General features: G+C 47.0%; 2 protein-coding genes across 3 annotated transcripts in view; one reads left to right on the top strand and one right to left on the bottom strand.

Annotated features, from left to right (window-relative positions):
- Positions 1-10,746, top strand: part of LRIG1 (leucine rich repeats and immunoglobulin like domains 1) — a 95,761-nt gene extending 85,015 nt beyond the window's left edge. The window contains 7 exon segments of the mRNA XM_068408328.1: positions 1,453-1,773; positions 2,419-2,700; positions 3,678-4,097; positions 5,408-5,530; positions 6,134-6,280; positions 7,408-7,716; positions 7,911-10,746. Of these exon segments, the coding sequence (XP_068264429.1) occupies positions 1,453-1,773; positions 2,419-2,700; positions 3,678-4,097; positions 5,408-5,530; positions 6,134-6,280; positions 7,408-7,716; positions 7,911-8,143 (1,835 nt within the window). The 3' untranslated portion in view covers positions 8,144-10,746.
- Positions 10,747-13,531: 2,785 nt separating this feature from the next.
- The window catches only part of SLC25A26 (solute carrier family 25 member 26), a 93,474-nt gene continuing 80,707 nt past the window's right edge, over positions 13,532-26,298 (bottom strand). For both annotated transcript variants that reach the window (XM_068408329.1, XM_068408330.1), the window contains 3 exons: positions 20,257-20,321; positions 18,768-18,841; positions 13,532-13,994 (listed from right to left, as the gene is read on the bottom strand). In XM_068408329.1, the coding sequence (XP_068264430.1) occupies positions 13,898-13,994; positions 18,768-18,841; positions 20,257-20,321 (236 nt within the window). In that variant the 3' untranslated portion in view covers positions 13,532-13,897. The remainder of the gene's footprint in view (positions 13,995-18,767; positions 18,842-20,256; positions 20,322-26,298) is intronic.

The raw sequence follows: 26,298 nt of genomic DNA, 5'->3' as shown, positions 1-26,298 counted from the left end.
AGTGTTCTGAGCTGCTTCTGTGGCTTTATGTTCTTCTCTCATCTTTTCTCCCATCTTTCAAAGGGTTAAAAAAAAAGCAGAGGAGAATCTCTCCATCACAGATGCTTTTTTTGGCCCAGTAAGGCATTACACATGAACCAACTGATAGCTAATGGTTGGATTATAATCTTCTTTTCTTTCTCCTATGGTTATTTTTTCTTGCTGTTCTCCCGCCCAAACACTGCAGTTGACTCTGCACCTGAGCTGTGGCTGCGATGCCAATTTACTTAATAGCCAGCACACACAAACATCTACAGCCTCTCTCCTAAAAAGAGAAGTGTAAATGATCAGAGGAGGCCAAAGTGATGCTGCTCATGCATCCGGCTTTTGGGCAAAATAAAGGCCTCGTTTGGTGAGCTGAACCCTGTGCTGTGGAGCCAACCAGTGTGGATCCTGGGTGGAGCTGCACATGGCTGGCTGAGGAAGGAGAAATGAGCTTTTGAAAACACTATTGAACTAAGTTGAATGCATGACTGGCATTGAACACGGAGCAAAAGCTTTGTTCCAGCTGCTGTCCCACGTCCCCCTCGATCCCCCAGTGGCAAGGCTCTGCCTAGGTGGCCTCTGTCTGAGCGTGTCTGGGAGGCTTGCTGTGTTCATCTGGAAGAAGAGATCGTGAAGGCTCCATCCCCACAGCAACAGCACAAAGCGAAGACAGCTTTGCTTCTCTGGTGCCTGCCAAGTCCTCCAGGCACTAGTACTCCTGGTTCCAGAGGCCTGGCTGTTTAATTAAACCTTAGTCAAATATTAAATTACACCATTTGTAGAAATCTAATAAATGAATCTGCTTGGAACCTTGCTAAAACCAACAATCTTCAGGGCAGAGAGAGAGCGTGCAAAGCTTTCCGTCCCAGACGGGTGACAGGCAAATACAGCTGCTTCTGCTTTGAGAACGTGTGCTGCAGTCACCTTGTGCACGAGCCTTTAGCCCTAGAGGTGGCATTTGCAGCACTTTAAGTGTCCTCCTGCTTCATGCTAATGCAGGCCTGGAGGTGAAGTTTTAAGTTCAGTATTACCCTTCATGCATGGGTTGTACAAGGAAGGATATTTTCTTTAGACCATAGCATCTTTCTGAGGTTCAGCTACACTGGTGAAGAGAACTAGGCAGCTTGTAGGTCACTGAGTGACCATCTCAGTATGCTCATTACAGAAGGAACCAGAGGAACGAGAGTCTTAGCTTAGACCAGCCACTCAGTGGAGTTGTGCACGGCACATCTACACTATAGAGCCAGTCTCGATGGTGGAGTGCTTTGCAAGAGCAAGCTGCTTTCCTGGTGTAGACAACAGTGGATGTAGAAGCAGATGTGCGGTAATGTCTTTCGCTTACACACTGCTCATTTCTCATTGCATCTCTGTGCTAGCTCCAGTCTTTCCTTATTGTCCAGTACTAACTATCCTGCTGTTTTCTCTTAGATGATTTCCCCAAGCCACAGATCATTGTCCAGCCTGAGACTACGGTGGCTGTCCTTGGGAAGGACATCCGTTTCACTTGCTCGGCCGCCAGCAGTAGCAGCTCCCCCATGATGTTTGCATGGAAGAAAGACAACGAGATGCTGTACAATGCTGAGATCGAGAACTTTGCCCACGTGCGGGCAAAGGATGGCGAGGTGATGGAGTACACCACCATTCTGCACCTCCGGCACGTCACCTTCACCCACGAAGGGCGCTACCAGTGCATCATCACCAACCACTTTGGCTCTACCTACTCCAACAAGGCCCGACTCACTGTTAACGGTGAGTAGGAAGCTGCTTTCTCATTCCCTTTCCTCAGCCTGAGCTGGTACAATTCTCTGGGCCTCACTTTTGGCAGGCAGTTAACTCCCGAGGGTCCATTCTTGATGGTGAGGAGCTCTTAATCTCTTCACACCAGCTGGTTGCATCTCAGTGGATGCTGATAAGTGCCGTGTGAGGAGCACGTGCCAGGCTTGTGATGACTGCCATCCAGCCAAGCCACTTCAGCACGTTCTTAATGGCTTTAGCCACCTCCCTTTGGCTGTTCCAGTAGAGTCTTTGCCCAATTAAATGGGCAAATGAAAAAGAAAATACAAAAGGATACAAAGAAGAGGGACTGCAGTGATTGAACAGTCTCTGTAGGAGAGATAACGGGTTTGTTTCCAGGTTAATGGCAGAAGATTAGCTTTGATCCCAGCACTAATGATCCTGAGTGGGGGGCTCTTGGACACTGCAGACAGGTACATGCTGTAGAAACACAGGGTTAGTCCCCAGCAGTTTAGATATATCCTGCAAAAGCAGCTTGCCATCCTCTTGCCTATGGGTAATTATTATATTAATCTCCTGCCTCGGAAGGAAAACAGAACTGCCCAGAGATGGTGTTTTCCCCATGGAACTGCTCATCCCCTTTTCATTTTTCTTTATCAGTGTTGCCCTCATTTATCAAAACTCCCCACAACATCACCAGCCGGACAGGGACAACGGCACGGCTGGAGTGTGCGGCTGAAGGACACCCCACCCCACAAATCGCCTGGCAGAAAGACGGGGGCACGGACTTCCCTGCGGCCCGGGAACGCCGCATGCACGTCATGCCCGACGACGATGTCTTCTTTATTACGGACGTGAAGATAGAGGACATGGGTGTCTACAGCTGCACGGCGCAGAACTCTGCGGGCTCTGTTCTTGCGAATGCCACCCTGACTGTGCTGGGTAAGAGGCGTTAGTGCCCCTGAGAGACCAAGTGGTGTAGAAGTGGGAACTAGAAGGGATTGCTGTTCAAGCTCTTCATCCCTTGCAGATACAGAAAAGGGATGAAGAGGCAGTGCTCTGCATTAGTCTTGTTTCTTTTACACTGGAGTTAACTAATGAAAAATACCCTGCAACTTAAAAGAAGGAGCTGTGAGTCTCATTTCCTCTTGTGCCAAGGAAAACCCTCCAACCACCCTGTTTCCTGCCTGGGAAAATGCCTTCCTTCAGCCCACACCCGGGGCTAAACAATAACCAGTTTTTCTATCACCTCATGTCCCTTCCCCAACCGAGGGAGGGAATTGGGAAAAGTAGGGAGACTCGTGGGTTGAAGTTAAACAGATTTAATGAAAATAAAGAAACCAATATCAATGACAACACAAAAGAGAGACAAAATTATACTTGTCTATAGAGCACCAGCAAGTTGCTCCAGGAATGGCAATTGTTGGAAATGAGGGGAGGAGAGCAAAAAAGAGCCCCACCTCTCCCCAGCAAGCCCTCCCTTTTATAGTGAGCTTGATGGTAGTGATATAGAACACACCTGTGGGCCAGCCTGGGGCAGCTGCCCTGCAATTAACTGCTAACGGCCTTGATCACCATGGCTGGCCACAAACTGAAACCAAATCCCAATGAAACCAGGACAGAAAATTGCTTCAAAAGGAAATCGCACTCCATCTCCCTTGCCCTACAAAATAATTCACGTGTGTTGCCCCTTGTCCTCGGGGGTTTCTTTGACGGGAAGACTAATGCCAACTGGGTATGGGAAGGCCTTGGTTGTGATTGTTAGAGCTGTTGTGTTTGCAGCTGCCATGCTCCTGGGCACACGGCTGCGCAGGGCATCGCTGTGTATTTGTCTGCAGGAACATCCGTTATGTTCAATACTGTTAAATCTGTTGTTACGCTGTCCCCAAGAATTAATTTCCGTGTTTATTCCCTTGCAGAGACACCATCTTTGATTCATCCACTGGAAGACCATGTAGTGTCTGTAGGTGAGACTGTGGCTCTTCAGTGCAAAGCCACAGGGAGCCCACCTCCCCGCATTACCTGGCTGAAAGGCGACCAGCCCCTGATCGTGACAGAAAGGCATCACTTCACCTCTGGCAACCAGCTGCTGATCGTTAGGAACGTTGTCTTAGAGGATGCTGGGAAATACACCTGTGAAATGTCCAACACCCTGGGCACAGAGCGTGCACACAGCCACGTGAGCATCTTACAGTCTCTTGGCTGTAGGAAGGACCGTACCACTGTGGGGATCATCACCATCGCTGTGGTGTGTAGCATCGTGCTGACGTCTCTGGTCTGGGTCTGCATCATCTACCAAACCAGGAAGAAGAGTGAAGAATACAGCGTCACCAACACAGGTAGCTCCAGTCTCCTGCTAAGGCTTTCTCTAACCTTTTGTGCTGTCAGACATCCCACAGAGGCTGAATCGGCACGTCGGGGAGCCACACAATCACACTGGAAAAGCACTTGGCTTATCTCAGTGGTTCTCTTGGCTCACAGAGCTGGAACCAGCTTTCACTTGCTGTTGAAGCATGTTCAGAGCTGTGTTTCTCCCCTTGGCTGGCTCTTCAGAAAGGTCTTTTCCACTTGGCAGTAGTTTCACCCATTGCTTTGCTACTTTGATTTTCCATGACCATAAATGATAACTCTTGAGACAGTCTGGATTATGTCCACGATGCTGGGAACTTGTCTTACTTCTTGGGAATCTGTATTTTCAAAGACTTTGTATTCAAAACATTGGAAAATTAGACTTGGAGGCTGGAAACCCTTTTTCCATGTTGCCTGTAAGAGCTGTTGTAGCCCTGCTGATGAGGGGCATCCCTCACTTTTTAGGGGAAGAAGCAGCGTGTGTTGCTTCCGCCTGATATTCAAAGGGGATAATTTGGCGCTGAAATGAGCGTTGCAGTGAGAATAAACTCTCCTGCTGCCCTCAAGCAGCCTCTGAACAGAAGTGTGGAAGAACCAGCCTAAGGCTTCCCCACCCTGCTGGGATCTGCAGCCTTCCTACGTTAATGCTTAGCTTTAGCTATAGTACGGCACAGGATTTTAAAGACATGGGCTAGGTAGGAAGTCTGGGATACCATATGACCAGTGTAATGTGTCAGTGGGATTTTTCTTCCTCTTTTTTTCAGTCCTGAAAACTTAGGGCTTCATGCCTGGTGTAACGGAGGTTCACTTGGTATTTGTATGACAAGGGAAAGTGAAATTGCCTGATACGAAGTGGAGCCAAGGACAGCTAAGGGGCTTAGGCTTACTTGCCTGCTTAAGTGAATTGAAGAGCCTATTCCCCAGAAGTCTGTTACTCATGACTGAGGGAGACAGAGGACTTGAGTCAGATGAGGTACTCTGAATTTCAGGGGGAAAGGAAGGATTTACATGTTCTGAAGAGACAGTTCTGCCTTGCTTGTACTGACCCTGCCCAATGCAAACACCAAAATGGCTTTATCAGCCCTGTATCTGACAGCTTTGAGTTTTGAAAAATGAGGAGTGGAGCTTCGGAGGGGAATGGAGTGTTTAGGCAGTTCAGTTTTTCTTTGCATCTACAGAAAATACCACTTACAGCTCTGGTCGCAGATCCCTCTTGAAAATGCGATTTTTACATGCCTTTGGGAACAGAAGCCTTTGTATCCTCCAAGGAACTGACATTTCTCTGCTCCCCTTGCTCTAGATGAGACTATTGTGCCTCCTGACGTGCCAAGCTACTTGTCTTCCCAAGGGACTCTTTCTGAGCGGCAGGACGCGGTCGTCAGAGGAGATAACCAACAGCCTAACGGGCACATAGACAGCAACGGTGAGAACTGGTTTAATTATTTTTTCTGTCATGCTCTGAATTTGATACGAGGAAGGAGAAATCACAGTACAAAGTACTTCTGTGCTTGTTATGAGTTATCTGAAAGATCTTGATAATGTAATTCTCGAGCTACTGCATTTATGCAGAACGAGGATCTGTCGTTCACTTCACAGAGCTGTCCTCTCCCAGCAGTAACAGTGTTCGTACAAGCAGGCTGCCTCAGAAGCTGCTCAGCCAGGCCCTAAGGACTATCTTTTTGCTAATTTTGGATTAGTTCTTTGGCACCGGAGTTACCCGGTTAAGCTCTAGTAGAAAATACATTAGCATTGCCTGTCCCTGCCTTCAGGCTTAGAAATTAAATGCTGGGATTTTACAGTATTTAAACACAGCACGTTAGGAAGGACGAGGTAAGCGTTCTGAACTGAGATTCTCCTGAGACTGTACAGCATTTATTCTGTTAAACATTAGCTTAAAATTATCTATTATCTCCATTGCAATTTTTTTCTCCCTTTCACAGCTTTTAGGGTAGAAATAAGACTAACAAGTCATTTGGCTTGAGAGCAGATGGTTGTAATCTTTAGCCAGCTGGTTCGTTTGTTACAGGTATGTGTCAGAGTGATGCTGGAAGGTGTCCAGATGTTGAAGCTCCCACTGTAGGCTGTAGACAGCCAAAGCTGTGTATCGGCTATAATAAAGACACTTGGAAAACTGAAGACATGGCTGATGGAATGCTTGTTCCAGATAAGACAGGTACAAAACCCATTAATCTGGGGAGGTATTTCGTGTTTGTACAGAGCAGGAAGCCCTCCAAGTCAGACAGCATTAAGACAAGAAATTGTTACCTTCAGAAAAAAAGAAAAAGCCCAGAATGATTCTCAGGTGTGAGCACAGTAAATTTACTTTCTCCTGCTTGCTTTGATCCCCTATCAAGCTTGGATAGTTTGAATTCAAGGCACCCTCAGAAAGAGGCAGGCTAAAGCTCACGATGGCCATTCCTTGCAGCTGCTGATCGGTATTGTGATTTGAGCTATTCCTAAAACGGGAGAGCAACTTGCAAACTGAAGGTGTTAAAACTTTTCGTGCTCTTTAAAGGTGCTGTCAACTTCAAAGCGCAGCGCTTTTTTTTCATTTTCAAAATGTAAAGGTTGTTTTGGGCCCTGCACCTGCCTCTGCTTGTTGCCAGTTTCTTGGGTGTTACACTCATACTTTTCTATTTTTAGGATGTTTTCTGTTCTCATGCCGTATTGTAACATCCACAGAAAACCAGCCGATGAAACAAATTTTCTCTCCAGGAGAAACTGTAAAGTTTAATAATGGAAAGTTGTTGAGTGCACTAAGGAAATTAACTTTCAACATTTAGAAACTCCTTCCTGCTTGCTGCTTTGAATTCTGCTCATCTGTTATTACCACTAACAGTAATAAAATATCCTGAGACAACAACAGGAGTTGACACTGATCCCTGTAAAGCAGCAGCACAGAAATAACAAAGGTAACTTGGTATTTTAAAGCAGGTACAGGGAAGTTCCACTTTCTATTTCTACCCTGATGAGAAAGTCTGGAAAAGGAACTAAATGCACAGTTTATTTAAGAAAAAAGAAAGTCACAACTTCTTTGGAGTAAAAAAAAACCAAACCTGCTAAACCTATTAATTGGAACTACCTTTAGTGATAGGTACAGAGTTCTGGAAAACGCAGGTCTTTACTAGCCCTGTATAAACCCAGAAATGTCCATGTTATTTACTGTGAGGTTCCCCCGCTGCCGAGGGACTGATGAACTAAACAGAGCTGCCTTTTCCTTCCGCAAGTTGTGTGCTTCAGTGCTGACAACTGCCAGCTGGTTCATCTGCGTTTGTTGCCGTTTCCCTTCCTCCCTTCCAGGCTACGGCCTGCCCGTGGTGTGCACGGACTGCAGCGGCAGCACGGACAGCATGAACGTCCACATTTACCCCAAGGAGTCGGAGTACTACTCTGAGAGCCCTAAGACTATGGATCATACCTACCCCAACGCACTGAGCAGCAAGGAACGACATAGGAAGAGGGGTGCAGGCACCAGCCTTCTTCATCCTCAGCCGTGCAACGGGATTGCCAGCGGCAAGAGGATGGAAACAGACGGGACCCTCTACCCCAGCAACCACGACAGGATAAGAGCTGTGAGCACGACCAGCCCGCTGCTTGCAGACAAACGTGGTACGTGTTTCTTTAGGGATGACTTTTTCTCCCCAGATGCCCATGTAATTCCATCTGGGTTGTATCTGAGCCCTGTTTTCTCCCATCAGCTTTTCTAACTGGCTCAAGGGCATGAATGATAGTGGCAGGGTTGGGTGTATGAGGAGTGCAGCAGGCTGAGCATCAGCTAACGCGGGTTCTTTGCTTTCTTGCAGGCTCTTCACAAGCAGTAGCAAAGCCTTCAGAGCTTAACAACCTTAACTTGGTGAGAGCTTCACCGGCAGGAGGGTCATTAAAGCAACTGAACGTGCTTCCTGAAATGTCCCCAACACTACTGGATCTGCAGAGCGAAGCAGAGGTGAAGCAGGCACTCCTGTCCAACGGCTACGCGCCCAAGCCATGCGACTCCGTTCATGAGCTGAAGCCACCGAACAGATCGCTGGACTGAGAGGACAGGCTGCCATGTGCAAATTAACAAACACACTATTATTTTTTAAATTTTTTTTTGCACAGAGTATATAGGCTACTTACTTCTACCTCAAATCTTGAACCGATGACCTGTCAAAGGCAAACAACTGAGGTATGAGAAACAAGCTTGTATGGGGAACAAAGTCCTGTTCGAGCGTCATCTGTTTGTATATAGTTTAAAACTTCCCTGAGAAGTATGAAGCGTTCAAAAGTTGACTTGCATATGAAGCACATAAATGCAAGGGATTATTGTGTAAAGAGAAAAGTATTTGATACAGTTGTACATAAGAGTTTTCATATATAAATATATATATATAAAAAAATATATATATATCTTTTACAGAGGCTATTTTAATCTTTAGTGCATGGAAAACTGAGTGAAATTTTACAATTTTGGCAATATTGTTTTCAGTATCAGGTTGCTGTTAAACTTTGTGAGAGAAATAATTCTGGTGCCTTAAATGCATAAGCAGAACTTTAAAAAGCCAGACTGTTCCAAAGGGATTGTCCTCTTTTCAATGGAAGTTCCTTTAAATCAAGTATCAATTGGGTTACTTAGCACAAATTTCCTTCCCCTTTGAAATTTATTGCACTTAACACATTTAAACAGAGATCTTCAACTGTTTCAAATGAAGTTTATAGGAAAAAAAAAAAACCATGCAATGAGAAATTACATAGCAACCTGATTTTTTCCTGTTGGTGGAAGAACTTAAATTCCATTACTGTTCCAAACTGCATGCAAATTAGGCTTTGAAGGGTGACTGTGTGCTGTGTTAGAGTGGACCAGACCACACACGAGGCACTAAAGAATTCAGCAACAGTGCAGAGCCCCAGAACAACCAGACGAGAAGCCTGTGAGCAGTCATTACCCAAATAAATAATTCATGCAGTAAACTGTGGGGTGATCTCCTCTATTGCACCGCTCAGCAATCACCACAAGTGTGGGTTACCGGCCCGTATACGCTGTTACAGCTCTGATACCTACAGCCCTAATTGCAGATGTTTCCCCTCCCAAACGGATGCAGCTTTACCTGCGTAAGGTGCATATGATGATGCACAGCCCAGCCCTGGTTAGAAGGAATAACCCCTGCCAGGATAACGCATTTTCATACCCCCCCCCCCAAAAATACATCTGTTCTGGAGGGGGTTTGCAACCATGGAGCTGTTTTGACGCCACCACAAAGATCGCACTCCTCAGCTGACAGCTGGACCCTTCCTCCATCTGACACTTTAAACTTTTTTTTCTCCTGCACCACAATATTACGCTTTCTTGTTGACCACCATTACCCACCCCTGCAGCCAGACTCTCGCTATGAAAATACCCACTTCAAATGAATTAGGCTGCTTTGTGTTGCAATTCGAAGCTATTACAAATATGCTCATTTAGAAGGGAAACTGTATCTTGATGGTTGAAAGTGCTCTGGTCAATGGAAGCATCCCAAGTATTTTAATGTGGTCTTTTAAGTTCATCCATGAATGGGGGGAAAAAGAAATACCCACATTGGTCAAACAGATCTTTGTCACTGCTAACTTCCCTGTGACACTTTTTATTTCTAGAAAGGCTGCTGTCTGGTGGTGGTGGTACCTGTGGATGGAGGACTCCCTTCCCGTTATTTGTAACTTGAGTTCTGCTAACATGAGGTTGCTAACTCTGGTGATGACTACTTTGGGGGAAGGTTTATTTGAGGGTTTCGTTACCTTTTTTTTTCCTTAGGAGCAACTCAAACACCAGTTCCACTGAAGCAGAGTCTGGTGGAAATCCACCTTTGCTAGTGTTGTGGCTGAAAATGAGCATCACAAGTAAGGGCAGAAACATTGCATTTTGTGGTCAGATCCCTCACTTGGGGATCGGCCCGAGTGCAGCCTTACCTTGAGGAGCCACCACCTCCCGTCAGGGGCAGCCCTCTGCCTGTTGCCTGGTAGCTGATGGCGAGTTTCACTGTAGACCAGCCACTGAACCTGACCTTGACGAAGCGAGGCATAATTAGCCGGGTACCTGTCTGCATCAGCTCCTGACTCTTGACACGTTTGCACTTTGAGACAGGTGGCGAATTACGTTGAGTGCCAAGTTTATTCAAAGCAAAGGAAATGGATGTTAAAAAATTATAAACTGAGCGAAATTTTCCCTTTACTCAAGGGAAAATGCCTCAGAACTGACGCGCGAGGGGAGAACAGTGGAACCGGGGACAGGGGGAAGAGGGGAGGGATTTGACTCATTTTGCTGGCAGAAGTGTCGTCACCATTGCAGACACAAAGCATATTTGCCACACTAACATTTGCAAATAATGTTTCTGAATAAAGTTAACTGCCTAATGTTATGACTTCCACTAAATATGTGAATTTGCTGCTTCTAAGAGGCAATGTGAAAGAGGAAGTATTACTTTTGTGTACAAAGTTATTTATTTATTAGAAAAATTTGGTACAATGTTGTACATTGAAAAACATGTAAGATATTGAAGTGTCTAACAAATGGCATTGAAGTGTCTTTAATAAAGGTTCATTTATAATATTACAGCTGTTCTGTTGAGAGTGAGCTTTTGGGAGTTTCAGTTGAAAATTAAATAAAATTCTAACCCCTTGGTATACTCTTTTCTGTCTTTCTCTGATGAAAACACAAACTAACTGCCCAAACACCCGCTCCTGAACTGAGGCCCACCGCCTCAACATGAGCTACTGCACATCAGTGTGAGTCTGGCAGCCTGATTTGCGATGGGGTGGAATTTGGGGGCTGTAGTGAAAGATACAATGAAGAACTGATGAGAAATACATTTCTAATGTATCAACTTAAGTATCTGGCAAGTGTCCTTCTCTTGGCACTGAAAACAGAATAGAGCAGGGGTGTGCATGGGAGTGTACGGAGGAAAAAATGGGGCCAGGAGAGTAGCAGACTGGGCTGCAGTTGTGAACACCTCTGGCTTTCTCAAACCGAACCCCACCCCGGATGGAAATTCCAGAGGCAGCTTTGGAGATGATAAGCTCAAATTCTTGCTTTAACTGAAAAATCTCGATTCAGTTTCTGTATAGTTAAAAAAAATAAAGTATGTCCTCCTCCAAATTATAAGTTTGGGTGTAAAGCAGATTTTTTTCTGAGACTACTCTGATCAGTCCCTTAACACATGTAGGAGTTAAAATATTTTAAAATTGAAAAGAAAGCGCCTTTAAGAGGCTGGTGCTTGGCCTGAGATTCAAATTTGTTATTCCACATTATCCCAGTAAAGGAATAAAATGCATTTTTCAAGTTTAAGTAATAAAATGTCACTAAAACTCAAGGCAAACAGGCGGTACAAGAAACACAAACACATTTTTCAGTCTTTTCCCCCCATAGTCCCATAACTAAAAGTGTCATTTTCAGCAGGATTAGACAAATCACTGTGTGCAGTGGCTGCCCGCTGGGGCTTTCACTTGGCTGGTGGCCATCCGGGTAACCGTGTCCTTCCCGCAGCGGTCTGGGGTGTGGAGCCAGTCCATCAGCACACAGGAAGGAGACACTTGGGGTCTGGGACTCCCCCCATTTAAAAAAAAACAAAAACAAAACCCCAGTGATGACAAAACCTGATTGATTCTGCAAATATTAAGTAAAAATACAACAAAAATGCAGCATTTGGACCCAACAACTTACGAGGCATGATTATTTTCAGCTCCAGTAATTAAATGCACCAACTGCAGTGCTAACCCTCATCATGCTTAAAGAGCTTTAACAGAAACTACAAGTTAGCTTTTATGGCAGAGTAATAAATCTCCTGCACCCCCACAAAATTGGTTCTGAGAGATAGATATATTTATTTATTTATTTATGTATATAAAACTTCATAAAAGACACAACCTTAATCGTGGCAGGAAGCACTGCTACACTATGCCATGGAAACGGGTAGAATTAACCAGCCAACACAGGACTTGGCTGAAATTCTCCATTTTAATTGAAGATTATTTTTAAGAATTATATCCTTTGTTCTGTATGTTTTACTTGTTGGCCAATTATTTTCTAAATTTTGGCCTCAAAAAGAGTCTTACTACTATGTCATGGGATGACAGCGTAATAAACCATGCAGCCTCAGTACGCCTGGCCCTCGAGTGCGCCTGCGCAGAGCCCGGTCTCTGGGCGGGGGCTCAGGCACTGCATATGTTCCCCCTGTTCACACACAAACCTGGTTTGGCCTTTGTTCTCCCTGGCCCCAGACTCCCTGCACCCATCCGCCTCCCTAACAAGGAGAACAACCTCCACGTTAAATTTCAGCGCCCCGACGCTGGTTAACTCACAAGTGTTGCGATGATGCCCCGGAAGGAGCGGGCACAGACCAGCAGGCCCACGCGTGCGATGCCACCGCGCTGAAGCCGATGGCCTCGGTGCTGCTGTGGCTGCACGAGCCGGGCTCTGCCGCCCCTCTCAAGCCTGACCGTGGGTCCTCGTGGTGCGCAGAGTCCCGGCACCAGCGCACAGCCACCCCGCACACCCCAGCACAGCTCATCCCACACAGCCCCTGCGGCAGCCAGCACCCACCTCCTCACCCCCGTGTGCGAGGAGCCCCTCAGCCTCCGAGCACCATGGCTGAGCCCAGGGCAAACGTGTGACCCGCCACCACCTGACCCGGCCCCTCTTACCCACCGTCCTGGCCCAGCCCGAGGAGGGGCTTGGGTGCGTGACGAAGGCTCTCACTGCAGCAGCTCGGCTTTGCCTGCCCAGGCGTTCCCACACAAACACCTCCACATCTAAACGTTTTCAAGCATCACTTAGCCAAGCTGCTGGTGTAAACCCAGGCCCCCACCACAGACTCTGGTGATGATAATTTTAATTGAGTAATTTCAATAAGGCCTTTTCACCGAGCTCGTCCCTACACCATTTTGGCCACTACAGCTTCTCTTCCTAACATGAGCAAGAGCAGAGGTTTGCTCTGCGTGCCAGCAGCCCCGAGAGCCCCCAGGATCCATCCGTACATCGGCAGGAGAACCTCTGTGCTCTCCCTGCCTTGCCTCCCCGGCCTCCCTCCTGGGCTTCAGCATTTCCAGCCTCCTGCTCCTACAGCTGCTGAGGGAAGAAGACCAAGAGAAGGCAGAGCCGCATGTCTTTGCACAGGCACAGCTGTAAAATAATACAAGCCTGTGCTTTTACTAGAGAAATGTGAGTCTAATTAATAAAGCTGCACTGGCTACCACACAGGAATGCTTGCTGAGCACCTGTAGGTATAAACAGGAATATAAACTTTCACAAATAACGGCTCAAATCAGAAACAAATGGATTATTGTCTTTTACCGAGCGCTCTCCCAACCTGGCATCCTTTCAGTGCTGTTGGAGGGCAGCAGGCTGTAACTCTATCAGCCCCTTCCCCGACCAGAAAAACCCTCCCTGTGTTACGAGGCAGGTGCCACTGAATTATGAAAACTCGCTTTATTTCAGCCTCCCCGCTCAGCCCACGATCTGGAGGTTCACAAAACATTTCCCTTGCAGGAGTTCTAATAACGCCTTTCTCAGCCCCCGTAATTAGCTGTTTACCCCCCAAACATTACTTTTTTGGCACGACTCTCACAATGACCTCACTCACTTTCCATGCAGGAAAATTTCATGTTTGGGAAATTGGATTATTGGGGGATTTACTTTTCTTTAACAGCGAAAGCGGCGCTCAGCCGGCTGAACAGCTGCTCGGGCACGGCGCGGGCGGGAGGAAGGCTGCGTCTCCTCCTCCAGCTACGCGGCTTCTCCAGCTCTTCAGCGGCCACCGGCAGGACTGGCCAGGCTGGGTCAGAGCAGCAGCTGGCGAGTCTTCTCGTATGTCCCCAGGAAGATGAAGCCTCCCAGGCTGATGGCTGCCATCCGTGGGACAACACCTGCGAACAAGCTGAAGGCAAAGGCAAGGGGGTTTCAGAGGATGAGCAGATGCGGCACCGCTGGCTACAGGGGCTTTGGAAAACAAAGCCAAGGAAAATTCTCACATGCTGGTTTCTTAAATCCCACCCTGCTGCTCACTGAAGGAACCTGACTGGGCTCCCCTGACAGAGCACTCCCAGACCTTGTGATTTTTAACCCCTCTCTACACTCCTCAGGTGCAGAAGCAAAGGGGCAGGAGGCTCCGGGCCACGTTGTGGGAAGAGGAGCTCAGTCCCATCCCCATGAAGGGCTGCAGACAGATGGGAAGCGTCCCATGCCATCCAGCCTCAGCAGAGGGACCCCCTCTCTCTGCCAGGAGCCCCCCCCACCGCAGAGACAGCCCCGCTTGCCGCAGCCCCTCATTCCCAGTAACACCCAGTGGGGAGGGAGCAGGAATGTCTGCGCGTTCAGCCACCATGGTTTTTAGGTGCCTGATCCTGATAGTTCTTGGAAGCTAACAGGAAACTCGTGCAAAGCCAATTGCTTGACACATCTAAGCCCGTAGTTGGTTTAATAACTTCAGGATAGGCCCATGTATCCTCCCAGAGGACTACAGGCTTCCCTCCTTCATTGCAAGCAAGGATGAAACATGAGGCTCGAGTCTGTTTGGCATCTCCCCGCTGATCTACCGCCTGCACGGCGGAGCCCTTCGCAGCACGCTCTGGCTGAGCTCTGCGGGGATGCTGCTCTCCTCGGCTTTCCAGCCGTGGCGGCCGAACGCTGCACAGTCCTTGCTGGGAGCGTGTCCGCAGCGATTCCCGGTGAGACCCGGAGACACAGGCACCTGCGGGGCTGCCCAGGAGCTCTCTGCTCCCTGCCTGCGCCCGGCTACTCACGCTGCGCTGGGGAAACCTCTGGCTGCAGGAACTCTAGTTTTTGTTGTAATGAGCTTTGCTAAGGAGCCTGGAGCACACAGGCAGATGGAAACATTTTATGGCTTTACTAGACAGCAATTGGGCCTATTACCATAATGACAGCTTTAAAACAGAGTAATTTGTACAAGGCATGTACGGACAGAGCGCTGATAGGGTAAATCCTACGGTGCAGCATCGCTCTGGAAGCGCGGCCATCCTTCTCCTGCCGAATTAGGCAGCCCTCGTGACAGGAGCTCCGTTACAGAACAGCCCACCCGAGACACGGCTATTACACAAACGGGCAGATAACCGAGTTACCCAGAAGCTGCATCCCTGGCAGCCTCCATCATTACCAGCACTTCCAAGAACCCTGGCCCTGCTCCCCCCAGTTTCCTTTTCCCACCTTCCACCCGCGACCTCTTCAACCCATGCCTCCCCCACGGGCTCCCCCTAGAGCTGAGCTCTCCTGCAGGCCTGATCCACACTGGTCCCCACTGGGCCACCCCTGCCCTCAGCAGCAGATGAGATCCCTTGGGTTATTTTCTGCTGTCCCATCAGAAACTGCCCTGGTGGGCACGGGGCTGCTGCCCATATTTGCTACCTGTTTGCACAGGTTGCACTGGGCACCTGCCACTCCTCTCTCCCTGCCTGGGTTTTCACTTTTCCTTAAGCAACTCTCCCAGTTGCTGGTCGGATCCAGCACCAAGGCCTGGAGGGCTTCACCCCTGCCTTCTCGTCACCGACAGCTGCAATAAATACACAGCCAGCGAGCGGCAAAGGCCGAACGCCGGCTTTAGGCCCAGACCATCGCGCTCTCCCAGCCGTGCGAGGAACAGCTCAGCTCGGCGGGAGTCTCAAATCCAGGAATTGTGTTTAAATCCCAGGGCAAGGCCTGGCTGCAGGTGTTAAACTCGCACCATGTGCCCTCTCTAACCATGTGCAGCTCTTCATTTCAGGGTTCCCAGCCCAGCAATACAACTAGTCCCATGGTCCCAGCAGCAAAGGTGACATTTTTGGGTGACAACTTGGCAACCCAAAGCAAATCCTTTCTCAAGAGAGACTAACCAGGACCCCTGAAGCTACCCTTTGGAAAAGGCACTGCAGTGCCTGGATGCAGCAGAGAGGGGCCAGTGCTGGAGAAGGCGCTGGGTGCTCGGCCACGAAACCTCTGGACCAAAGAGGAGGCCATGCTGAGTAAAAACACCACTGTTACCTGACCACAGCTTTGCACTGAGCTCACTCCTGCGGGCAGCTTGTGTTTTGCAGAGCAGCAACCCCTGGGCATGGGGGCTGCTTTTGCCACCAGCATCAGCGAGCTCAGGCTCCGAAGAGCAGTGGTCAGTGCCCACCATGCCATGTCCATCCCAACCTGGAACCTCACCGAGGAATGGGATGCCTGGTGCAAACCACCAGCTCCATCCCCATCCACACACAAGCCGGGAGAAGCCATCTCACCAGATTTAAATCTCAGCTAAATAACCTTTGTCTTTCTCACCAATGAGTTGTGAATCTCCATCCATGGCTTTCAAATGCCACCATCTCCTTGAGTGAAAAGCAGTTGGACAAATCTGCTTTCATGTGAATGGCTTGGCTACCCCGCTGGCAAGAAGGAAGAGGCGCATGGATCCGCTCACCTCATCCCTATCCTACCTCCTGCCGCAGACAGAAAGGGATGTGAAATTTCTTGGCATGAAGCAGGGGATTTACTAGGTGCAGACCAGGAAGCTGAGCCCTGCGCTCTGGTTTTAATAAGGTGGCAATAAGCAATGCGTCCTTCTGCCCTCAGAATTCCTCCTCTTCAAGTACAAGATTTATTAGAGGAGCCATAAATCATTTCATATTGCAACTGGCCAAAAGAGCCCGACATTTTTATTGGTTTTGATTAATAGATTTATAATTGGCAGCAGGCATGGCAGCCTCTGCGTTTATTTTTCCCAAGACTTTCTTCCTTTTCCCTGCAGCTGACGCAGCTTGGCCTCCTTTACATGTTACTTTTTCTCCAGATCACTTATTGTTTTGATTTCAACTGAATTGTGTTCCCTTTGGTCCTAGTCCACGGGTACTATCTTTAGGCAGAGTTTAATTTTGGGTTGTTTAGGAAAGGGCACTGCTCAAACACCCTGAAAAGAACACAAACATGTACTTTTATTTTCTGCTGTTGGCTGGGGAAAGGGGGAAGGTTTCTCCAGCCAAATCCATGCCTCTTCACACCCTTCAGAGCTCAACTTCCATCAGCAGCAGACATGGCCTCACTTCTCCCAGTCCCTTTCAAAACACACTCTAGAGTCCACCAAGCCGTGTAGGACCCAAAACTCATCCACCACCAGGTCACCTCGTCATCTCAAAGACTGAACCTAAGACAACCCATCTCTGAGCACTGCCGGGGGGCACAGCTGGATGGCTTCCTGGAATCAGTGTTCGGGAACTTCCTGCAATTTGTTTTGAATTATTTCCCACATGTGTAGAAAGAGGATTGAACTTTTATTAGTTGTGCGAGCAGAGATCAGATGGTAAGAGAAAACCATCTCCCGCAAAGCTGCGATGTGCACGCTGCTTTGAGCAACAGTTTACAAATGTTTAAACCGCACCCTGAAAGTATCAGCCACATCAAGCAGGTGAAAAACCTGTGAGAAATTACAGTGAAAAGTCCCAAGCAAAGCTTCCAAAAAACCTCTGTTTCTCCTCCAGGCCAAGCGCACGTGGGACACAAGCCCTACCGAAGGAAGCACAGGCTGAACCTCATGGACTGAAGGAGTTGTTTAAGACCTATATTCATTACGAGTGGCCAATAACTGGCATGACTCATGCACTCAAAGGGAGCAAGGTGGTGTAAATGCAGCAGGTGTCTGTAAAAATCAATAACAATTTATAAGCCCGTAACACCTCAAAGTGTTCTACAAACGCTAGCAGAGGACTTCTTGTTCACAGCACCGCTCCAATGTCAGAAGAGCAATTCTCCGTCTCAGGCACGGGTAAAGCGAGGCAGTCAAGCAACTGGATCGACATCACCCCAGACTTCCCCCACCAGTCAGCAGAAAGCCCAGAACATGTCTACACCCCGGCCACAGGAGGAAAGCAGCCAGAGAGCTGCTCTGTGGCTGCTCAGACTCACTCTCTGCACTCAAGCTTGTCTCAGAAAACTTACATTTTTGCAGCAAGTGCCTCACTGGAGAAATCCAAGCGGGCATGTGCTCAAGTCCAGACCTGACAAGAGGCTCAAAGGATACATCAGGAAGCACACAGCTCCCTCCCTTCTGCTTCAGCTTGTCCCCACTGCCAGCACCACACTGGCATCGTGTGCTCCCATCACGCTTCCCAGTGAGAACAGCGAATATAAAGAAACAGAGATGACCTTGCTGGTGTTTTCAAATCAGTAGGAAATTGCCAGGAGAAGACGACTGTCCATAAGGGACACGTGGCTCCTGTGGTGGCCTTCTCTGATGTCTCTGGAGGGGTGATTCACACACCTCAAGATCAATCTGTGGCACTCACTGCCACAAGACCATGTGCACGCTCAAAGTTTAAATGGATACAAACCACAAATGCACACACTGATGGAGAAATTCCATTAAACACAAAGCCACCCTCACCTCGCAAGTCTGGAGCTAAGCTTAGAGATCGTAGCATGGATAAAGCCCCAGTAATGCCCCATTTCTGTGCTCTTCCCTGGACATTGCTTGCAGCCAGTGCTAAGGCAAGGACACTAGACCTCTCTGGAAGGACCTTGTTGTTCCTAGCTACCCGAGAGCTGCCCCCTGACCATGTGTACAGCAATTATAAGTTTTCTGTGGGACAGGATTTAAATATAAGCAGACCATCCTGTTCTCTCCCACCCCCCAACACAAACAGAAAAACAACACATGAAATGTGCTTCTGCAGCATGTCCTTACCCCGACAGCCCTTGTGTCCTCCAGATGCCACCGAGGGCGGCCAGAACATTCCCGCTAGCGTTGCTGGAACCAGCCTGCACCACAGAAAGAGAGAGATTGCAAAGTGTTGGCAGAGAGGTTTAGTTATTTACCAAGCTCCCTGTTCCTCATTAGTGCTGCTACTTTACAGCAATTACAGACATCCTAACGACCTCTTTACCCCAGGCACAGGCAAAAGCTCCTTGTCTCCAGGAATAAAGCAAAGGGCAGAAAGTGACACTGAGGCACAAAAGAACAAAACGATCGCTCCAAGGTCACAGAGCTGGTTAGTTCAGAACTGGGTATCCAGTCCTTTCTGCACTGCTCTCAGCTCTACGTCCAGCAGCTGAAACTGGAGTAAGAATTTAATAAAAACACACTCTCAAAGCACCAACAAGCGACTTTGCTGCTCACTGCAAGAGGATGTACTTGAGATTTACTTACAAAAACACAAGTAGCGTATTGCATGTGAAAATTGCCTTGAGAGCAAAACAGCAGACAAACAGCAGGACTACAGACAATTAAATTACACGTGTGATCTAGTTAGTGAGAGATGACTAATATAAAGATGCTGTCTGCATGGTCTCAGAACATCCCAAAGCACCATCATTCCCTTACCAACGCTGACCTGGTTGCTCAGCGTAGCAGCAGATAGAAATGAAACCCAGTTCTTACAGTTTTCTCACCCGCACTATCCAAAGGCAAAGAAGCTGCAGCAGGTACGAGCCCCAGAAACGACAGACACACAACACAGCAACATGGGGAGCGCAGATGTGCGTGACTCGGCTGGGAGGTGCGTGTCATCAACAAGAAATATCCCCATAATGAGGGACATGAGCAACAGGGTAAAAACCATCCACGGAAACTCCAGGACACCTGACCTTCGCCAACACAACAGCTCTTTTCAGGGCAGGGAAAGGCCGAGGGCTTTTAGCTATGTGGCTGCTTAGCTCTGCTCTGGGGTCAGCAAGATGATGATGGGAACACCGGACTTACTAGCAATTTAACTACTTACTAAACTTACTGATCTTGTAAGCAATCTTCCTTCTGCTCTGGCTCTGTGCCTTAAATCTCTGTGCCTTAAAATTTTAGGACAGAGAATCCAGAGCCACTCTCAAGCCCAACCATTATCAAAAAAACAGGGGAATAAATCCCCGATGCAAAGTTTAACTTTGGGCATCTGGTCTGCAAGGATTTGCTCCTAAAGACACTCCATGAGACTCTGGAAGTCTAGCACAAGCGCAGGCCCTTCTCGGCTCCTTTGGGAAAGGACCAGAAGAGCAATACAAGGAAAGGAACACAATTTCATTAGTTCTGCATGCGGTACCTGTTCACATCCAATCCTGCCTTCGAGACCAGAGCAGAAATCATTATTAATAGGTGCTGGATTTCATTCTGTAATGACCATATAGAAACGTTGGAGCTACCCAAGCCATTCACCTGTGTGTCTGCTGGCCTCCTTCGCTCTTACCTTTGCCAACATAATTCTCGTCTTTGCTACATCGAGGGGTGTGGTGACTGCAGCTGCAAATCCACCTGAGCAAAGTAAAATACCAAACACAAGTGAGACATTGTTGGTTGAATATGAATGCCACACTGCCTAGAATTCCCATGGCTGTGGTCAACACTGCTCCATTATTAATGCCTACAGCATGTTCCCTCACGTCAGAGTCCAGGTACGTTTGTTGGAGGTCTGCACACACAGTGTTTTATTCCTGTGTGTTGACTTAAGGAAAACAGCTCTATAGTAGTTAACTGTAAAACCAAACATCCCCATTGAGATCACTGTCCTTTTGTTTTGGACTCTGTACATATATGAACATATGAAGGTTGTAAGGATAACTGATTCCACTTCCAACACCTACGGGCAAGTTTGAAAGGAAGAACCTGCTTATTCATTTGCAGAGATCGGAAAATAAGCTTGTCACACTGTGCTCTGCCTTGAGAATTAAAGCCTGACCATTCAAATGCTAGAAAGATAGAAAGAGAGGAAAGATGCTCTGCATCTGAAACACACATGCTTCAGGGGCACAGCTATCCCCAAGACACAGACAGACTGGATCTGGACTTGAACTGTTAGACCTGGGACTCTGTTTCAAGGAAAAAAGACAAGCCCGTGTTTGGGACGGAGCTCATCTCCAACGAATGAAATCAGCTCCATTTTGGATAACAACAATGTGAAGCTCCCCAAGGATCTTTGGAAATTGTCAGAGTCTCCTGCCACAAGTGCCATCTTCCCCTCACGGGTGTTTTTATTCTCTCTAATCACTCCCAAACTTCACCCTTGGAGCTCATTACTTTCACTTGGAGCAGCCAGTTCAGCTGTGGCTTTCCTCCTGAAAGCCAGAAATCTTCAGCTTATCCATCCGCATGTCTCACCCACAAACGTGTGTCTGTCTGTCTCCATATTTTATCCCTGTGGCTACAGCCTGGCCTCTTGTGCTATCTAGGGACCAGCTTTGCTGCTTTTTCTCCCAGGATCTTATTCCCTTTGCCTTATTTCCCCATCCTAAAATTAACTCTAATCTCTCTCTCCCTCCTCTGTTCACAATATTTCAAGCAAGTAATTTATGCTGAGGAAGAGCCAAAGTGAAGGAAACACTTAAGATGAAGCAGCAGCCCAGCAGTAAGTGAAGAAAGAAAGGGGAAGGGAGGGGGGAAGAAAAGAGAGATACTGGTTCTGAAATCTCTCTTTCTTCCTCCTGTTTTATTCTCTGGAGCTTGTATAAATCGTGTATCTGCTACAGCAGGGAACAAAGTGACTCCAAAGACTGAAGCCTACACAGCACCCAGGGAATAAGCTAAAAATAATATATTTTCTGTTCCAAGTTTTACGGAATGTAGAAAAATTGATCTCTCTTTTCTTGGGATGGGAGAGGGGAAAAGCATTACTTCCAAAATCTGTAAAGTAATGAAAAAATCCATCTTCCCTGCTGGCTCGTGTTTTTACCTGCATCACTCTCTCTCAACCACCTTAGCTGTAACATTAAAACCCTGTTTTATGTCAGAAAGGAGGCTGGGCCAGCTGGCACCCTACGTTGGCTTCTTACAGTTAATTAAGGCATGTCCCATGACAGTTCAGGAGATGCAGTAAGGCACATGTGCAGTCCCCTGGATCTCAAACAAGAACAGCAGGCAAGGCGAGTTACGAACAGCCCAAACTGCCTGGTTTAGCAGCAGCTTCTGCTCACGTCAGGTCGGCCCATCCGGTTCCCTCTGCACGAAGCTTTCTAGCAGTGATACCTCACTAAAAAGCAGAAAAACGGGTTGTATTCAAGAAGCCAAAGCAGAAACTATGAGCAAGTTAAACTAAATTCCAGCCCATTCTTGGACCTTCTTTAAGGTCAAAAATCTTTTTATTGTGAGCCAGTTTTTGAGTAAGTGACCCAAAGGCTTTGAGAGAACGGTCTGGACAGAAACTTTGGTACTCATGTCAGTGATGTATTTTTAGAACAGTAAAAATAATCTCCATGGAAAATAGTGGCTTTACAAGTCTGGATGTAGAAGCCCTTCCTTTGCCCACAGACCAAGATAAAATTAAACTGTGAACCACATGGCTGTCAGGCCTGTACCAAGCAAAAAATCTCAATGCATCACTCAGCTACAGAGTTGACGATAACACTTCAGTCACACTAACTTATTTCCCTTATCCGATCCTGGTAATTTTTTTATGCATTTGTTCCTAACAGTTTCTTATTGGCAGAAGCTTCAGTCTTGGCTAATAGGGTGATTAGAACAAACACAATTTATCCTGATATGATGTTCCCAAATTCTTATCTGAAAGGTTTAATCAAGGCTTATTGGTTTTCATTTTTCCCTCAGCTAACATCTGGATCTTTCAGACTCTTTTGTTATTAACATTTCAATGTTTCTTTTTCCATCACTGGGAAATATTTGGTACAGACTTACCAATCAATTTAGAATGACAACAGCAACAATAAAATGCCTCATAAGCACAACAACCAGCAGGAGAGCGGCTAAATTAAATGCAAGTTTGTATATGCTTGACAAAAATGCAAGATTAAAGCTAGCATTTGTGGGGAACTGCACTTTATTGAAGGCAGTGAGCCTGACAAAATGAATTTGCTCTAGCCTTAACCCTAAACGTCCAAGGTAATTTTAGAGTCACCTCTTCAACGCTAGTACACAGGTACCCAAGAACAGGCCACAGCACTAGTGAGGTACTGCTCAGTCCCACGCACTCTAGCTGGGTAAAGGAACTTACAACGCCACTGTTCCCAATCATCAGATTAATACAACAGACACAAACCAGTGCAGCCAGAGCCTACTCATTCAGAACAGGAGGGCTGTGCAGTGCGCTGTCTAATACACAGTCAGGCCCAACAGATCTTTAAATCACTCCGTTAGTCTATTCCTGCAGTCACTGAATTCTCCAAGAGCTGCCACATAAGGCTGCAATCTGCTCAACTAGTCAGCAACTAGAAAAAGCAGGTATCAAAGTATCAGGTGGGCAAGAAAGGCCCAGACACATCCAGCCTTACACTCCTAATCATTCCAGCTTCTCTGCAGAGCTGACAGAAAAAAAGGCACCTTTGCAGGCAGTCTGGGCCTAGACAGACTCACCAACTCACTCCTGGAGAAGGCTCCTTTCTCCCTTGCCCTAGAAGGATCTGGTGATGACTCGGGCTCAGCAAGTAGGCGTAAAGTTGGATTTTCACATGGGAGAAGGCCCTTGGCTTGTTAGCACTTTGAGCAGAGTGACAAACTCCTCTATTGGGAAAATAAAACTTCACACAGTAGTGGAAGATTCATCACTTGTCTCCCAAGAAGTCACAATGGACACTGTATATTCACACATCAGTTGAGCAGCTAAACTTTACCAAGCTCAGGGCGTTAAACAGCGAATCCCTCTGCTACTCACACTTTCCCAGTGACCAGTTCTTGATGGAAGTGCTAGTGACAGACATCTGCAGAGAACGATTTACCTTTGTTTGGCAATAAGAATAAAAAGTCTTGAAGATGTAAGATATTCCCATAGGTTCCTGCTGGCATCTCCTACCCTTTTTAGCTGTCATACACAAATAAAAATTGAGAAGCATCAGAACAGTGTGAAATACTTCACCTGAGAACAATACATAACCCTAGGACCTCGCAGTAAGGTGGCTGCCTGCAGAATTTGCTGCTGCTGCTATAGGAAAATGTTTCACAGGTTCTTTGATGCACTCCTCAAATAAGATCCTATGAAGGGAGGAAGACAAGTTCTTCTTCAGTCCCCATATCTTTTTTTTCCAGTACCATTTTAACTTCTCATCACCCTTTCCAAAGGGTCCAGGGAACCCTTCTGGCCATCACAGGGGCTCCTAATTCTGTGCTTCTGTCATCTGGCCGGACTCCTGCACTCCCTTCTGCAACATCAGCCCAGTTTGGTAGGTCAAGCTCGTTTCAAGAGATAGGAACTTATGCTTGACTAATGTCCTTGTTTGAATTAGCCCACCTTAGGAAAAGAAAAAAAATCCAGGTTGAGCTGTATTACTGCCTGTCTTCATTACTATTTTCTGTTCTGACATCTGAAGGTTACCCAGGACTGATTCAGGATTGAATCTCAAATCTGCGTTGAAAAACTGAGTCGCACAGGTCTAACACTAAACCTCACAGCATCCTCTTACACTGATTTCCAAGTTCAAGAACAGTCTTTTTCAGAACTCTTCAATCAGTTCTTATTCGAACCTTTATTTCATTGATATTATTTAATTTTTTTTAATAGGAAGTTTATTCTGGTCCTTTATCACTGTGAGAACAATACCGGCCAACAGTAGAGCAAAGTGACCCAAGAACCCCTTCATATTTCAGCAGAAATACCAAGAGGCAAAACACTGCTCCTCCAGAGATTTAACCAATTCAGGGTCAGAAGCATGGCCCAAGCAGACACTGCAGGGAAACCTTGAGAACTACGCAAAAATTCATTGAGCTATAAAGAGGCTTTTAGACACAGTGTGTAATCTTGTCAGAGCCGATCAGATCAAAACACAAGTGCTGGGAAGTCTTCCCTGTTAATGTGCAAAAAGCTCTCGTTAGTGCTTTGTTATTCACTAGAGTTGCATCTCCATTCCTGGTGACTTTGTCACCACAGAGCATTAATTATTAATGTTAAGCCACACTTTTTTTACGGTAGGGAGAAAGAAGGCATCTTTAACAGAGGCAATTTTCAATTGCATTAAATGGACACTCAGGTTCTTTGACAAGCTGGAGATTGCCTCGCTGCTCCAGGTCGCTTTGCTTTCCCAACAGCTAATACCCGATGGCAGGATTTCCTCGCCACCAGCCCACTTCCATGGAGGGGACATGAAACTCAACCAGACGCTCTCCTGGGGCAGCCTGCCCTTGTACGGTGCCAAGCTGGGGTGCAGCGGTCCAGCCAGGCAGCTTAAACCCAGAGAAGACTAGAGCATGGAGTGCAACCACAATCATGCCTGGCCTGCAGCCTGCCCGCAGCATGGGGATACACTTCCCTCCTCTGCCTACAGCCTGCCAAAGCCTGTGCCCAAATCTGGGCTGGTGTCCAAACAGCTCAGACACGAGGTAAGGTTTGGTTCAAACACAACCTCAGGCTTAAAATACCATGTGGATCTGCCCTTGGGTTCCTCCCCACCGGCTGCTCAGATATCACCTTCTCTCACTGCCCCACTGCTCCAAACATCTCCTCTAGTTAAGACACTAGAGATGATGATAAAGCTGGACAAGGCCTCCAGGGATTAAATTATTAACAGATGAGACAGAGAGGATTCCAAATCTCTGATATTTATGCTCATGCCTATTACGTTTCTATAAAAAGCCCACGGATCGCGTACATACATCTTGCACATGCGCACTCAGCAAGGAGCCGGGCCTCTCGCAGCACTTTGGCTGAAATCGCTGCCATTTCACAGGCACTGGGGATGGAATTCAATATATTGTTGCTCTTTGTTCTGTCTTCGCCAAACAATCAATTATGATTTGGCTAGGAACTAACCAATGCACAGACACACGCATATGTGTGTGTGCCATAAAGGAAAGCCAAACAGGACTTTTCTTTCAGTTTGTTTCAGCTTATTACCCTGCCCCTCAGGACCTCTAACATATTTTTAGAAAGCATTGAATGCAAGCAAAGAACACAGGAGAAAAGCATGTCTGTGTGATCGCCATTCCACTACTACCATGGTGGCATCTGACAGCATCTCTGCGTTTAAAGGTTGTTTTTTGGATAATCTTCCCCCTTTAAGGTTTACAACATGATGATTTTAAATCACTCAGATGCACACATTCATCTTATTTTATTCACAGGGTACTGGTGAGGTTTTGATTTTTTTGTTTTGGGCTGGAAAGAAAGGGATAAAGAGCTTGGTCTGTTTTTTTTCTTCCCTTGTTTGAAGCTATGTGTAGGTAGTTAATAATTTTTAACCGTGGAATCCATTCTTCAGAAAGCAGGAAATTATTTTTCCACTGCCTCCACTCAGCAAGAAGGCTAAATATTTTCAGTGGAGTAGAATGGATGTGGTACAAGATTAGACCAATA

This window comes from Nyctibius grandis, chromosome 10, assembly GCF_013368605.1.
Source record: "Nyctibius grandis isolate bNycGra1 chromosome 10, bNycGra1.pri, whole genome shotgun sequence".
Lineage (NCBI taxonomy): Eukaryota > Metazoa > Chordata > Aves > Nyctibiiformes > Nyctibiidae > Nyctibius > Nyctibius grandis.
The sequence above is the reverse complement of the archived record's forward strand: the minus strand, read 5'-3'. Positions and strand labels throughout refer to the sequence as shown.